General features: G+C 38.1%; 2 protein-coding genes across 3 annotated transcripts; one reads left to right on the forward strand and one right to left on the reverse strand.

Moving 5' to 3' along the window:
* The first annotated feature begins 3,905 nt into the window (after positions 1–3,905).
* On the forward strand, positions 3,906–11,903 carry LOC104821672 (mediator of RNA polymerase II transcription subunit 14-like). Of its 2 annotated transcripts, none has more exons than XM_010552615.2 (8): positions 3,906–4,302; positions 5,180–6,214; positions 6,683–6,780; positions 7,112–7,286; positions 7,373–8,231; positions 8,328–9,313; positions 9,510–10,606; positions 10,716–11,903. In XM_010552615.2, exons 1-8 carry the CDS (start codon positions 4,093–4,095, stop codon positions 11,503–11,505), a joined length of 5,250 nt encoding a protein of 1,749 aa, XP_010550917.1. In that variant the 5' UTR covers positions 3,906–4,092; the 3' UTR covers positions 11,506–11,903. The 2 variants fall into 2 exon arrangements, with proteins under 2 accessions (XP_010550917.1, XP_010550918.1); XM_010552616.2 differs by having other exon boundaries at positions 7,373–8,204.
* A 233-nt stretch (positions 11,904–12,136) lies between these two features.
* On the reverse strand, positions 12,137–14,408 carry LOC104821673 (pentatricopeptide repeat-containing protein At3g04750, mitochondrial). The gene has a single exon (XM_010552617.2). The coding sequence runs from the start codon at positions 14,227–14,229 to the stop codon at positions 12,235–12,237; it is 1,995 nt and encodes a 664-aa protein (XP_010550919.1). The 5' UTR covers positions 14,230–14,408; the 3' UTR covers positions 12,137–12,234.
* Between the last annotated feature and the right edge of the window lie 33 nt (positions 14,409–14,441).

Here is a 14,441-nt window from a genome sequence, read left to right on the forward strand (position 1 = left end):
AACGAATTTGACAAAAGTTTAAAATAGGTTTTGTGAAGGTTAAAGAGATTTTTTAGATTTCGGATGAAGATTTTTGTAGGGGTGGCCATTTCGGTTATTAACTGAATAACCGAACCGAACCGAACCGAATAAGAGCGGAGCGGTTATTTACTTAATAACCAAGCGGTTGAGGAAGTTAAATAACCGTTCGTATTCGGTTCGGTTCGGTTAATAACCGAATAACTACGGTTAACCGAACAGTTAACCGAACAGTTATTAGATTTTTTTAATGTTTTAACTTTTACCTTCATTATTTAATAACCGAATAACCGAGGTTAATCGAACGGTTATTGAGTTTTTTTAATATTTAAATTTTTACCCTCATTATTATTAGTATTATTTTTTTATACTCCACTTTTAACCTTATATATTTCACCAAATAAACAATAAAAATGTTATATTTTTAACTTTTATCCTAATTATTGAAGTTTTTAGATTTTTTATAATTTTATTACGGGATTAATCATTTTGTGCATTAATTATTTGAATAGATATTTTGAAGTTTATGTAGGATTAATATTTTTTTTTTCCAAAATATATCATAACCGAACCGAACCGATCTAAAACCGAACTGAATAAACCGAAAAATATAACCGTTTGGTTATAATTTTATTATGCAAAAACCGAACCGAACCGAATCGAAACTGAACTGAACCGAACTGATTAAATCTATATAACCATTTGGGTATGATTTTTTCATAACCGAAATAACCGAACCCGAAATAACCGAACAGTAAACCGAACCGAAACCCGAAATGGCCACCCCTAGATTTTTGGCATATGATTCTTGTTATTTATAGTGATACTATGATGGTACAAAAATATAGTTACCAAGCAGTTTTAAGTGCTACCTCAATTCAAACGTCTATTTGTAAATTAGAATTTTCATCCAAATTTTGGTTTATTATTATTTTACTTATTATTTTTTGTTTTATTTGATAGTTCGATTATTATTTTTAAGGTAATTAATAGACTGACAGTTTTATAAAATACAAATATTCGAATGTATATTCTACCTGTTAATTAATATTCTTTTCTTTTATATTTATTAAAAAAATATTATTAAATAAATAAATAATTAACTAACTGTTATTTATATGTAATTAAATTGAGAAATTTTGATGAATGTTTTTCTTTTGAGAAATCATATATTTATAAAATAAAAATTCAATATATATATACACACACATTTATATATAGTAAAAACTTGAACATAAAAATCAAATTCATTTTTACATTATTTTAAATTTTTTGAAAAAACCTTATATAGAGGTTATATTACAAAATTTTTATTTCATATATTACATTGATTCCTAAATCCAAAATGAAAGAAAACAAAAAAATTTATACGATTGATTCCAAATAAATTTGAGATTGTAACAATGTTGATATTGATTACATTATATAGATTAATTTGTCATCTTTTTAGTTAACTAAAACCATCTCTAAAGAGATAAAAAAAATTGTTCTATATAGTTAGGAGTAACTCATTGAAGAACTCAACTAGTGAAAATGTGATATAATAAATGTATTCAACTAATTTCTTTTGATTACAAAATAATATTTACACAAAATCTTATTTATTTTGAAATCTCATTTGAATTGATTTCTCATATTGTTCTTGAAAAATATGATAATAAAGTTTCATTATAATTGATAGAAAAACACTAAAAAAGATAATTAGATAACAATTTATTAATTCAATTAATTTAAAATATACATAAATTAAAATTTATTACTTTTGTTTAAATTATATTAAATAGTTAACATTAATTTTAATAATGTTATACATGGTTCAATATTATTAATATAAGTCATTTTATTTTAAATTTAAAAACATTTTTTTAAAATTTTTGTTAACTTTTTATTTTTTTCAAAACAATTTGATCAAAATATTATATAAATTTAAAATATGAATTTTATATAAATTAATTTATATAATTAAATGTAACTATAATATATTAATCTAGACTCATTAACTAAAAAAACTAAGAAAAACATTAATAAACTTTTAGTTTTTCTCTTAACAGTTTGATAAAAAAATTAAATATTCTAGTAACAAATGATCTCTTATCTCTATAGAGATTACATGTATCACTTACTTAATTTACTTATATACATTCTTTCAAGAACAAACTATTCACAAATAACTAATACACACACGAGATAAATTCTCATATTTGACGTATATAATACAATAACCATAAAAAAAAGAATTTATTAATTTTTATTACATCATTTATTACATTTCATCATGAATCGTTTTATTTAGTACATTTAACATTTAAATGAATCGTATCACATAATATATGGTATCATAAATTGGATCAGTACAAATTTGATCAAATTTCCATAGTTGGTGGTTTACGATGGCATCTTTGGCCAATAGTACATCCTCTCTTATATGGGTTCGTCGGTTTAGGACATAACCTTTGATTCTTATGATTACAAGCTGGGATTCGACCATATCCGAGACTAGGAACTCCGATGAACTTCGTTGCTTCAACAACATGTTTGTTCTCAAACCCAAATATCGCCAATAATGTTATATAGAAAATCCCGATGATTTTTCTTAAATTCGCCATAACGAATTTGACGAAAATTTGAAATAGATTTTCTGTATGGTGAAGAGTTTTTTTTTTGGATTTAGGATGAAGATTTTGGTTCATGATTCTTGTTATTTATAGTGATGCTATGATGATATAAAAAATACAGTTACTAATTAGTTTTAAGTGCTACATCGATTCAAACGCTTTGTCTATTTGTAAATTAGAATTCTCATCCTAATTTTGGTTTATTATTTTTTTACTTACTATTTTTGGTTTTATTTGATGGTTTGATCATTATTTTTACGGTGGTTGATAATATGACAGCTTTTGTAAAATACAAATATTTGAAGGTATATTCTAATTGTTAATAAATATTCTTTTCATTGTTTATTTATTTAAGAAAATATGGTTATTAGATAAAAAATATTAATTTTTATATTTATTTAAAAAATATTGTTATTAAATAAATAATTAATAAATCAATAGTTAGTTATATTTAATTAGATTGATAACTATTTCTCTTGGAGGTATAAAAAAACTTGTGGTTCGTTACTCGATTCGATCCTATTGATAAATTTATGAGTTTAAATTTATAAATTTGAAACCCGTTTATCTATCGAATTAGGCCGATTTGATTCATATATCAAATTAAAGTTTAATTATGTGTGTATATACACATATATAAGTATATGTATCTCGAGATATTTTCATTCATCCAATATCATATATATATATTGATTATTGATTATATATTTTTTAGTATATTTAAAATTTTAGTAAAAAATATAAAAAAAATTGTATAACTTACATATTTTTTTGTATTTTAGTTATATGTTACTTTTGTATTCATAGAGTTTGAACCCATTTTTATCTCATTTTAAAAGATACTTAATATCTAATATCATTTAAACTGCGTTTGCAATTAATAAACGATATTGAGTTTGAGCGATGAAATCCCAAATTTAATATTTTCTGTTTATTCTCTATTTTATTATCAATGTTTGACACAGAATAAAATAAACAAAAATTACAAGTTAGATGGATCAAATTATCTATAAATGAAAATGGAGTGCATAGGAATCTTTTACATAATCGTATTAATAAATCAGCAAATTAGAATAAATCCCATATGTACGTTAAAATAAATATACATTCCTTTCAATTACATTTACACACGACACAATTGAATTGATGATCCCAAAACTTCACAATAGGCTGTCAATAGCCATTACGTGGACAAGTGGGACCCACTTTAACATCTCAGCATATTTGGTGGATTTTATTTACTTATTTATTTTATTTGGGGTCGCGTTCAACGTTTACGTTTTCTTCCACCGTCTTGCTTCCCAGCCCTCGTCCCTCGCAAATCGCAATCAAATCCGCTCGGATGGAGAGGAGAGCCCACGAGGGGAAACGGTGGAAAGCCCTAGTTTTGATGTGATCCTTAGTCGTGGATCCACAGGAGATTCTGAATCGGTGCTGGTGATTCTGTTCTTCGTCCGCTATGGCGGAATTAGGGCAACAGACGGTGGAGTTCTCCTCTCTGGTCAGTCGAGCCGCAGAGGAATCGTACTTGTCGCTCAAGGAACTAGTGGAGAAGTCCAAGTCGACGGAGCTGTCGGATACGGACAAGAAGATTAGCCTCCTCAAATACATCGTCAAGACCCAGCAGCGGATGCTCCGGCTCAATGTGCTCGCCAAGTGGTGCAAGCAGGTTCGTCTTTTCCACTGTGTAGCTTCGTTCTACTACTTGTCTTTTTTTTGGGTAGGTGAGAAAATTCTAGGCTTTTCTTGGAACCAAATCAGATGGCGAAAATTAGGGGTTTGATTGCACGTTTTAAGATTTATCGGCTTTTAGTTGGTTTTCTACGTAATGGAGATTGTGCTATGATGCTATCTGCTACGGGTTGGGTTTAAGACGGCGTCTCCTTTATCTGGAAGAAAAGTGGTGAACTTGGGAAGTTTTCATGAGTGAGCTTGATGGGTTTTTGTTGTTTTAGGGTTACGCTATTTGTCGGAAGCTTATATGGTCATCAGAAGCTGATGCATCTTTTTGCAAAGTTAGACTTCTCTATTGGGATTTATGACATTAGCAGCTTGAAGTGATTTTCTTTGGGCACTTAGTCCTTATTTGAGTCTTGGTTTTGCTTAAAACAAATGCCACTTTTTCTCGTCTTTCTTGCTTCTTAGAGCAAATTGAACGGATAGAAAAGCTAGCTTTATATGTTTTTCTGAACCAATGTGGATACAAGAAGTGTCATGTTTATTATTTTGGGATTGTGGAAAAAGTTCAAAGCCCTTCCTAGAATTCTGCCACAAACATAGTTTGAATTGTTAGATTCAATTTCTCCATGAACATATCCATGGACTGGTCAAGCTATACTTTCATAAAACATGTTCGGAGTTTTTGCTGAATTAAGCTTGCGTCTTGGGCCTTAAGTTCCATATTAAATAATAAATTATGTTATCATCTTTACTTATTCCTGTAGTCCGATCTTGATTTTGCCGAGTCCTGCTTGTTAGTTATAAGTTAGCAATCAAAACATTTAGTCAGCCGCCGATTCATATTTCACTTGACCTCCTGGATACAGGTTCCGCTGATAAAATATTGCCAGGAGCTTGGGAGCACATTATCAGCTCATGATATTTGCTTCACACAAGCAGCAGATTCACTGTTTTTTATGCATGAAGGCCTCCAACAAGCCCGTGCTCCTGTATATGATATTTCATCTGCTGCCGAGGTTTTACTAACAGGATCTTATCAGAGATTGCCAAAATGTATAGAAGATGTTGGCATGCAGAGCTCATTGGATGAGCATCAGCAGAAACCAGCTCTAGAAAAGTTGGACGCACTTGTTCGTTCCAAATTACTTGAAATTACACTTCCTAATGAAATAACGGAGGTGAAAGTTTCCAAAGGTACAGCTACGCTATGTCTCGATGGGGAGTTTAAGGTTCTTGTTACTCTTGGTTACCGGGGTCACTTGTCAATGTGGAGGATATTGCATCTAGATTTGCTTGTTGGTGAAAGAAGCGGACCCATTAATCTCGAAGTGGCGAGGCGGCATGCCCTTGGAGATTATTTAGAGCGTAGAATGTCAGTGGCAGAAAACCCATTTACAATATTGTATTCAGTACTCCATGAACTTTGTGTTGCAATTGTCATGGACACTGTCATAAGGCAGGTCCAAGCTCTTCGGCAGGGAAGATGGAAAGATGCAATTCGCTTTGAGTTAATTTCTGACGCTGGCATCACACAATTGAATCAAGAAGGAGAGGTCGATTCTGTTGGTCTTCGAACCCCGGGAGTGAAACTTATGTACTGGTTGGATTCTGATAAAAACGCTGGTTCATTCATCAAAATTGAACCAGGATCAGATCTCCAGATTAAGTGTCTTCATAGCTCATTTGTAATCGACCCATTAACTGGCAAGGAGGCTGAGTTTTCACTAGATCAGAGCTGTATTGATTTGGAAAAGCTTCTGCGTAAAGCTATATGTTGTAACAGATATACTCGTCTTCTTCAAATTCAGAAAGAGCTTCAGAATAATGTTCGAATCTCTCGTGTTTCCAGTGATGTCATTCTTCAATCCCTCCTGGATATGCCTGGTGTTGAGACTGAAAAGGTTGGTCCCATTTTATTGCTGTTGTTTTGTTGCTTGAGTTGTACTTTTACCTGACATGGTTGGTTGTATGGTAAGCTTCCATCATCTATATGATTATTGCCTTGTTTCTTCTTTGGATAACATATATTTCATAACTAGAATTGAATGTTGCCTCTAGCAAGTTAACTGATGGACCTTTCATTAGAATCCGGACATCAAATATGTTATGCCAAAGCTAAATTCAGTAGTAGGATTTGCATTCCTAATCCGCTCGGATGGAGAGGAGAGCCCACGAGGGGAAACGGTGGAAAGCCCTAGTTTTGATGTGATCCTTAGTCGTGGATCCACGTCTTTTTTATTTTTTTTTTCAAGCTAGTTGCCCTCTAATTTCAGTTAGGTGACAAGAAACTAGGCATACATAAGAAGTTTACGGCTGAGATTATGTTGCCTCTTCTCGTAGCTATTTTAGTATTTCCCCCTTTCTTTTAGGGAGTCAAGAAGGTAGACACGAAGGAAGGAATGGAGCCAGAAGTCCTGCGTGTCCGTGCCTATGGTTCATCGTTTTTTACGCTTGGGGTAAATATAAGGTATATCTTCGGTCATATTTAAGGACATTTAACTATGGATTTTGTGGTAATCCCACTGTCTTCATACCCTTTCCTAGTTGTGTCCTTCTTTTGAATTCCACATGTGTTTTTGTCTTCACAAGATCTGGAAATCGCTGGTGACTATTCTCGTTTGTAATTTGTCATCTTTTGGTATGTTTCTATCTTTTAGGTTTCACTTCTAGCTTTTTTCACCACTTGTTTCTCTAAGAGATGGAGACGAAATGTTGGTGAATTTATTTGAGTAGCACCTGCAGTTTTTATCGTTGGATTCAATTCAAGGTTTTTCTCTGAGTTTTGTTAATAATTGCAGGACTGGTCGATTTCTTCTTCAGTCATCCAAGAGTATCTTGACTGCCTCCATTTTGGAGGAATATGAAGCTGCTTTAAATCAAGGGAGTATATCTGCAGTGGAAGCCTTTATCAACTTGAGAAGCAAAAGCATTTTGCATCTTTTTGCTGCTGTTGGCAAGTTTTTGGGTCTTGAGGTAATAGTCTTTGCCTCTTTCAAGTCTGTGTGTGGAGTTCTGTTGAGTCTTTGGAGAGTGAATTGTGTTCAATTTGACACTTGCAGGTCTATGGACAGGATTTTGCTGCAAGCAAAGTTCCTAAGACCCTCGTGGATGGTTCAAGCGTCTTGATATTGGGATTCCCTGATTGTGGAAGTTCTCATCTCTTGCTTATGGAGCTGGATAAAGATTTTACACCAGATTTCAAATTGGTGGAAACCCAGATGGATACTTGTGAAAAACCTCAGTCTTTCAATGATCTGACCAACATTTTGCGGGAAAAGAAAATTGATGTGGGGCAGATGTGGATTCTTGAAGATGAACTTAACTCAATCACACCTGATGTGGCTAGATTTCTTTCTTCATTTCCAGGCGTCAAGGGCATAAATAAAACTTCTGGACATGATCCCCTTGGATTAGGTGTCGGGGGTTTGCCGGAAATGAGTGGAAGTCCATTGAATTTCTCTAGTATCATAGATGAAGTTTTTGGACTTGAAAAATGGGCATCTGTACATTCTTTACATGATCAGCATGGTCCACTCCCCAAGAACCTCCCCTCTATTAACAGCACTGGGGTAGTGCCTTTGGTGACTAGCTATAGTAATGGGTCCTTGTATGACCTGCAGGATCCTGTGCAATCTGGTTCTTTTAATTCCCTATCAGCTTCCCCTGGGAAGGCTCCTGTTATGAAGAAGCTTGTTATTTCTACCTCTGACCAGGATTTAGCTTCCCTTAGATTTCCTAAATTGGTGGAGGGTTGCACAGAGGAAGGAGACCAAACAAAATTGATTGAGGGTTGCACATCTAGACTATTGTCTCCACCTATGTCCACTGGTGCCCGAGTCTCTGCCTCAGGTGGCAAACTGGTCTCGGGACCTTCGAGGATCACTGAATCAGGTTCACTGCTCTCATCGCCTCTCGTATGTAAGAACATGTGCTTTTTCAACCTTCATAGAACCTCATTGAAACTGTGTTCCTGTTCTTATTTTACTTGCCATAATCACCTGTGAATGTTTGCAGCACAAACATCAGATGATCATTTATTGAGAAAAGATCAGAAGTCACGGAAAGGTGCAGCATCAGCCAATTTGCTAAGCTTGATCCCGTCTCTTCAAGGAGTGGAAGCTGTTTCTGGTCCTGCCAACAAGAGAAGAAAAACCTCTGAATTGGAACAGAGCTTGTCCGTTTCGCTGCAGAAATTTTCATCTACTGCAACAACCACAAAAATCTCTGGATGCAGTTATTGGAGTCTCATAGCTGAAGCGAACAAGGGAAATGCACCCTCCAGCATTTTTGTCTATACCCTTCTCCACGTGGTCAGGCATTCTTCATTGTCCATAATGCATGCCAAACTAACTAGCCAGATGGAAGCAATGGATATCCAATATGTCGAGGAAATGGATCTGAGAAATGCATCATCGAATATATGGTTCCGTCTACCATTTGCTCAAAGTGATTCATGGCAACAAATATGCTTGCAGCTCGGTGGGCCAGGAAGCATGCGTTGGGATGTGAAAATAAATGACCAACACTTCAGGGATCTTTGGGAACTTCAGAAGGGAAGTAAAAACACACCATGGGGATCCGGAGTTCGCATAGAAAACTCCTCTTATGTGGATTTTCATATCAGTTATGATCCCGAAGGTGTTGTTCTGAGTTATCAATCTGTGGAAGCCGACAGTATTAAGAAGCTTGTGGCTGACATCCAGCGGCTTTCAAATGCTAGAATGTTTGCCCTTGGCATGCGTAAATTGCTTGGCATAAGGCCAGATGACAAAACAGAAGGGTTCAGTAAGGGACCATCTGTAGGAAAAGGCTCTACTGAGCCAGCCGAGAGATTATCTGAGCAGATGAGGAGGGCTTTCAAGATTGAAGCAGTGGGATTAACAAGTTTGTGGTTTAGTTTTGGGTCAGGCCTCTTAGCTCGTTTTGTTGTTGAGTGGGACTCGGGTAAAGATGGATGCACTATGCATGTTTCTCCCGATCAACTGTGGCCCCATACAAAGGTAGTAAAGTTTATTTTCTAAACTTTATCTTCAGCTTGATGTCTTATCTAGAAACCTTTTCTTGTTCGTGAATTTTGTTACAAAGCTGATGCTCTTCTTCCTTTTCTATCTCTGGCTTAAACTCTCAAAGCGTTCTCTCTGGATAAGCCTGGGACAGTAACCCTGTTTTTTTCTTTCCTTTGTCTGTTTTGTGCAGTTCTTGGAGGATTTCATAAATGGAACAGAAGTTGCATCTCTTCTTGACTGCATTCGACTTACCGCTGGGCCGTTGCATGCGCTAGCAGCTGCCACTCGCCCTGCTCGGGCTGGGCCTGCCTCAGGGGCAGCTCCAGTTGTGACTGCAGCCATTCCTTCCATTTCACGACAGTCGAATCAGATGCAACAAACTCAAGGGGGTTCCACCGCAAGTTCCGCTTCCCCTAATGTGGGGCCAACAACTTCATCGACTTCAGCAAATGCTATTGCTCCTGGTTCAGGCCCTCTCGGGGGAAGTTCTAGCCTTCATGGTGCTGCCATGTTAACATCTGTAGGGCAAAGTGGACCTGGAATCGTTCCAAGCTCTCTCTTGCCCATTGATGTCTCCGTAGTACTTCGTGGACCGTACTGGGTGAGGATCATATACCGAAAACGATTTGCAGTGGACATGAGGTGTTTTGCTGGAGATCAGGTCTGGCTGCAACCAGCAACACCACCAAAGGGCGGTGCTTCTATTGGGGGTTCCTTGCCATGTCCCCAATTCAGACCTTTCATCATGGAGCATGTCGCTCAAGAATTAAATGGATTAGAACCAAATTTGAGTGGTAACCAACAGGCTTCTGGAGCAGCAAATGCAAATGCAAATGGTGCAAACCCAAGTTCAGCTACGCAGTTAGCAACAGCTAGTGGGAACAGAGCAAATCTCCCAGCCACTACTGCCATGTCAAGGGCAGCTCACCAGACAGCTGCTTTTAACCGTGTTGGTGTTGTTGCTTCCCCATCTTCTGCATTGAACGTAATTGGCTTGGGATTGCCTGTGCGGAGATCTCCCGGTAACGCAGTGCCGGCACATGTAAGAGGTGAACTAAATACGGCAATTATCGGTCTCGGAGATGATGGTGGTTATGGAGGGGGGTGGGTTCCTCTTGTGGCTCTTAAAAAGGTTTTAAGGGGTATCCTCAAATATCTTGGAGTGCTTTGGTTATTTGCCCAGTTACCGGACCTCTTGAGAGAGATCTTAGGTTCAATTTTGAAGGAGAATGAAGGTGCTCTCTTGAATTTGGATCAAGAACAACCTGCGCTGCGCTTCTTTGTCGGGTAAGCTACTGGGAACTAGCGTTTGTGTTTGTGTGTGTTCAGAGACAATGTGACTTAGTTTATAATTTTTAATCTATTTTCCTTTTGTTTGTGGTGTTGTTTTCTGTAGTGGCTATGTCTTTGCAGTGAGTGTCCATAGAGTTCAGCTTCTTCTTCAAGTCCTCAGTGTGAAGCGTTTCCATCACCAGCAGCAGCAGCAGCAGCAGCAAAATGCTTCGACTGCTCAAGAGGAGTTAACCCAATCTGAGATCGGAGAAATATGCGATTACTTTAGCCGCCGTGTTGCATCAGAGCCTTATGATGCTTCGAGGGTTGCCTCTTTCATAACCCTCCTCACGTTACCCATTCCGGTCTTGAGGGAGTTTCTGAGACTGATTGCATGGAAGAAGGGTTTGTCCCAAACACAAGCTGGAGATATCGCTCCTGGACAGAGACCACGCATCGAACTATGTCTTGAGAATCATTCTGGTATGGACATAGACAACAATGGTGGTTCCGCAACTAAGAGCAATATCCATTATGATCGGCCTCGTAATTCAGTTGACTTTGCATTGACTGTTGTTCTTGACCCGGCTCATATACCTCATATAAACGCTGCTGGAGGAGCCGCATGGTTGCCTTACTGTGTCTCAGTCAGGTTAAGGTATTTGTTTGGTGAAAATCCCAGCGTGACATTTCTTGGGATGGAAGGAAGCCATGGAGGTCGGGCATGTTGGCAACGGGTCGAGGACTGGGAGAAATGTAGGCAAAGAGTGGCACGCACCGTCGAAGTTAACGGTTCTTCTGCAGGGGACATGGCGCAGGGGAAACTGAGAATGGTTGCAGACAGCGTCCATAGAGCTTTGCAGCTGTGCCTCCAAGGTTTGAGAGACGGAAACTCATCAGGAAACCCTAGCTAACATCGGTTCCTCGAGCTTATTAGAGGAGGGTTGATATGCAGAGATTTCCTGGTGTATTACAGTCTTTGCAACGACCCGAGGGTTGATATTGCAGAGATTAGTGAGGAAGATACTGTGACAAAACTGAACCCGGAACAGTGTTTGCTGCTACAGAGCTTATTCTTCTCCAAATCTTCCAAGTCTTGACCTAAATATGCAGGTCAGGGAGTTCTGCTTTAAGCTTTTCTCCAAAGTACATATACTGAAACTGGTTGTTCATCAGTAATTTATTTCAGTTTTGATTGTAACTCTAATCTGTAGTTTTCAGGATCTCTAGTCCAGATTTTTTTTTTAGTAGGATAACATTCTTTGGTTTTTCCTTCTGAATGAGAAAAAGGTTTTCGCCGTTCTCTTACTCATGAGACTGTTTCATTGTTCATCTCCTCTTGTGTCCGAATTCTGATGCAGTGCAGATCCTGTTTTGTTACTTGTCCTCGTAAATGGTTACTAATTTAATGTTGTCATAAGAAGCTTAGGTTATGTAGGCCACTCCAAAAGAAAATACGGTGGGAAAATTCTGTTCTAGCTGGCCTAGAAAATTTGAAGATCCTGAGAAGAGTTTCCAAGTAAAAGAGATATATTATGGGCATGATTCCGGGAAAATTTTAGTGGTTTGCGAGAAGATGGTTATGTTTCAGATGAACTTTTCAGACACTACAGAAAAACCCTTTACCCTAAAAAACAAACTTTTTAGGAATCATTTTTGCTTGAATGGCTAAGCAATCTCCATTGCAGAGAGAGATCAAATTCTAACTTCATTTCATAGTGCAGAAGCTGAATCATTCCCTTGACTTCCAACCATCTGGGATGATTCTGCTTCTCAGCAGCCACAAAGCTATGATGAACCCCGCCTTCACCAACTATACTACTGTATCCTGCAGTCTTCTTCACTCCACTGTTCTCCATCACTTCTCTGACTTTATCAGAATGTCTCCATCTCCCAACAGCTGCGTATATGTTGGACAACAGAACATACCCACCTTCTCTTTCGGGTTCTAACTTCAGTAACTCTGTTAAAGCCATCTCTGCAGTTTCGATGTCTCCTTTTTCCCTGCAAGCGCTTAGAATTGATCCCCATATTGACTGACTCGGTCTCCTAGGCATCTCCTTTTGAAGGATGTCTTTAGCTTCTTGTAATCTCCCTGCCCTGCATAAAAGATCCACCAAGCTCCCATAATGCTCGATTTCAGGATCAATGCCGAATTTCTCCTTCATGGTGTTGAAAATGAGTAGGCCTTGCTCTACGAGTCCTCTGTGAGTGCAGGCTGTAAGGATAGAGAGACACGTGACTTTGTTTGGCATTATGCCATCTTCCTGCATTTCTTGGAATAGTTGCAGAGCTTGTTGGCTGTTTCCATGGAAGGCGAATCCGGTAATCATTGTTGTCCACAAGGTAACGTCTTTTTCAGAAACCGTATTGAAAACCGTGAAAGCCCAATCGATGCTTCCGCATTTGTAGTACATGTCTATCAGAGCTGAACCCAGAAAGGCATCTACTTTCAATTCCATCCGTACCACCAGGCCATGTATCCATCTTCCTTGGTACAATTCTCCGGCCCCTGCAGCTCCAGAGATCAGACTCACCATTGTAACATGATCTGGAATGACATTCTCGGCTACAACCATTTCATGGAACAATTCTCTCATGGTCATTTGATGGCCATCCTTCTGCGAGTAACCAGAAATCAAAGAATTCCACGTAACGAGATCCCTTTGGGGCATTTGTCTGAAAATAGCCATAGCAGCTTCCATGTTCCCCAACTTGGTAAACCCTGCAACCATGGTGTTCCAAGAAACGGTTTCCTTCTTAGACATCTTATCAAAAACTCTTCTTGCAAGACCAGATTCTTCACATTTCAAGTACATGTCCAAAAGGGCATTGCTCAGAATCAAATTAGCCGAGGATCTCCTCCTCTCGATCCATCCATGAACAGATTTTCCCAGCCGAACATCTCCCAACTGCCCACAACAGACAAGAAGACTTAGCATGGTGTAGTCGTCAGGCTCGAGGCCATTGCCAATCATCTTATAATACAGTTCCAGTGCCTCTAAACCAAAGCCCTTCTTGGCATAACCGACAATCATGATATTATACGAAGCTGTGTCTGGTTCACGCATTTCCACGAACATCTTATTCGCCGAACCCAAACCGCCCAACTCCATGTACAGTTTCACCAGAGAATTCCGCAGATAATTGCAAAAATACAACCACCCAGTGACAATTACATGGCAATGGATTTGCTTCACTTCCGACAAACACTTCAACGCTTTCATGAGGTACAGGAACGTTTGCCTGTCGGGCCAAACATGATTCCCAAGCATAGAACTATACAAATCAAAGCGTTCGTTCTTTGAGATCGAAACCGAAGAAATCATGGAGTTGTAGACGAAAACATTGGGGTTTGGAGTGAAGTGATGAAACAGGAGCCTTGCCATGTCGATATTCTCCGGAAAGGTGATTGCGGAGAACAAGATGAGCCTGCTCATGGGGAATGTGTCGCGTATGAGATTGACACGCATGATCTGCGCCAAAATCTCCTTGAATTGGCTCCTCGAACTGCATTTCTCCAGCAAAACAAGAGATGGGTTGTTGAGTTGCAGTGACAGAACGGGATCCCATGTTGTCTTGCTCCAAGATTGTGTAGTGAGCAACCGGATTCCTCGGCACCCATTTCGCAAGAACATAGAGGAGAGACAAGGGTTTTCATCAAGGTCGGAACTTTGATCGAAAGCTTGTACCGAGAGACCCAAAGAGTTGCTTTAACAGCTCGGCTGTATAAGAACGGTGCCCAGGACCAGAAATTTCAATTCGATCTCAGGATTCTCTTCTTGTTGAATGTTTATAGAGGTTGAAGCTTTTAAAGGTTTAAGCTTTAGGAAAAACCCGTCTTTCAGCA

Source organism: Tarenaya hassleriana, unplaced genomic scaffold (assembly GCF_000463585.1).
Source record: "Tarenaya hassleriana unplaced genomic scaffold, ASM46358v1 Cleome34, whole genome shotgun sequence".
NCBI classification, from domain to species: domain Eukaryota; kingdom Viridiplantae; phylum Streptophyta; class Magnoliopsida; order Brassicales; family Cleomaceae; genus Tarenaya; species Tarenaya hassleriana.

What these genes read in the sequence shown, in the direction of transcription:
- LOC104821672 (XM_010552615.2), top strand. Translation starts at nt 4,093, where the DNA reads ATGGCGGAATTAGGGCAACAGACGGTGGAGTTCTCCTCTCTGGTCAGT. An exon ending in ACGCTTGGGGTAAATATAAG is followed by an intron (nt 6,781 to 7,111) that starts GTATATCTTCGG and finishes TAATAATTGCAG; the next exon opens with GACTGGTCGATTTCTTCTTC. An exon ending in GCTCTCATCGCCTCTCGTAT is followed by an intron (nt 8,232 to 8,327) that starts GTAAGAACATGT and finishes GAATGTTTGCAG; the next exon opens with CACAAACATCAGATGATCAT.
- LOC104821673 (XM_010552617.2), bottom strand. Translation starts at nt 14,229, where the DNA reads ATGTTCTTGCGAAATGGGTGCCGAGGAATCCGGTTGCTCACTACACAA.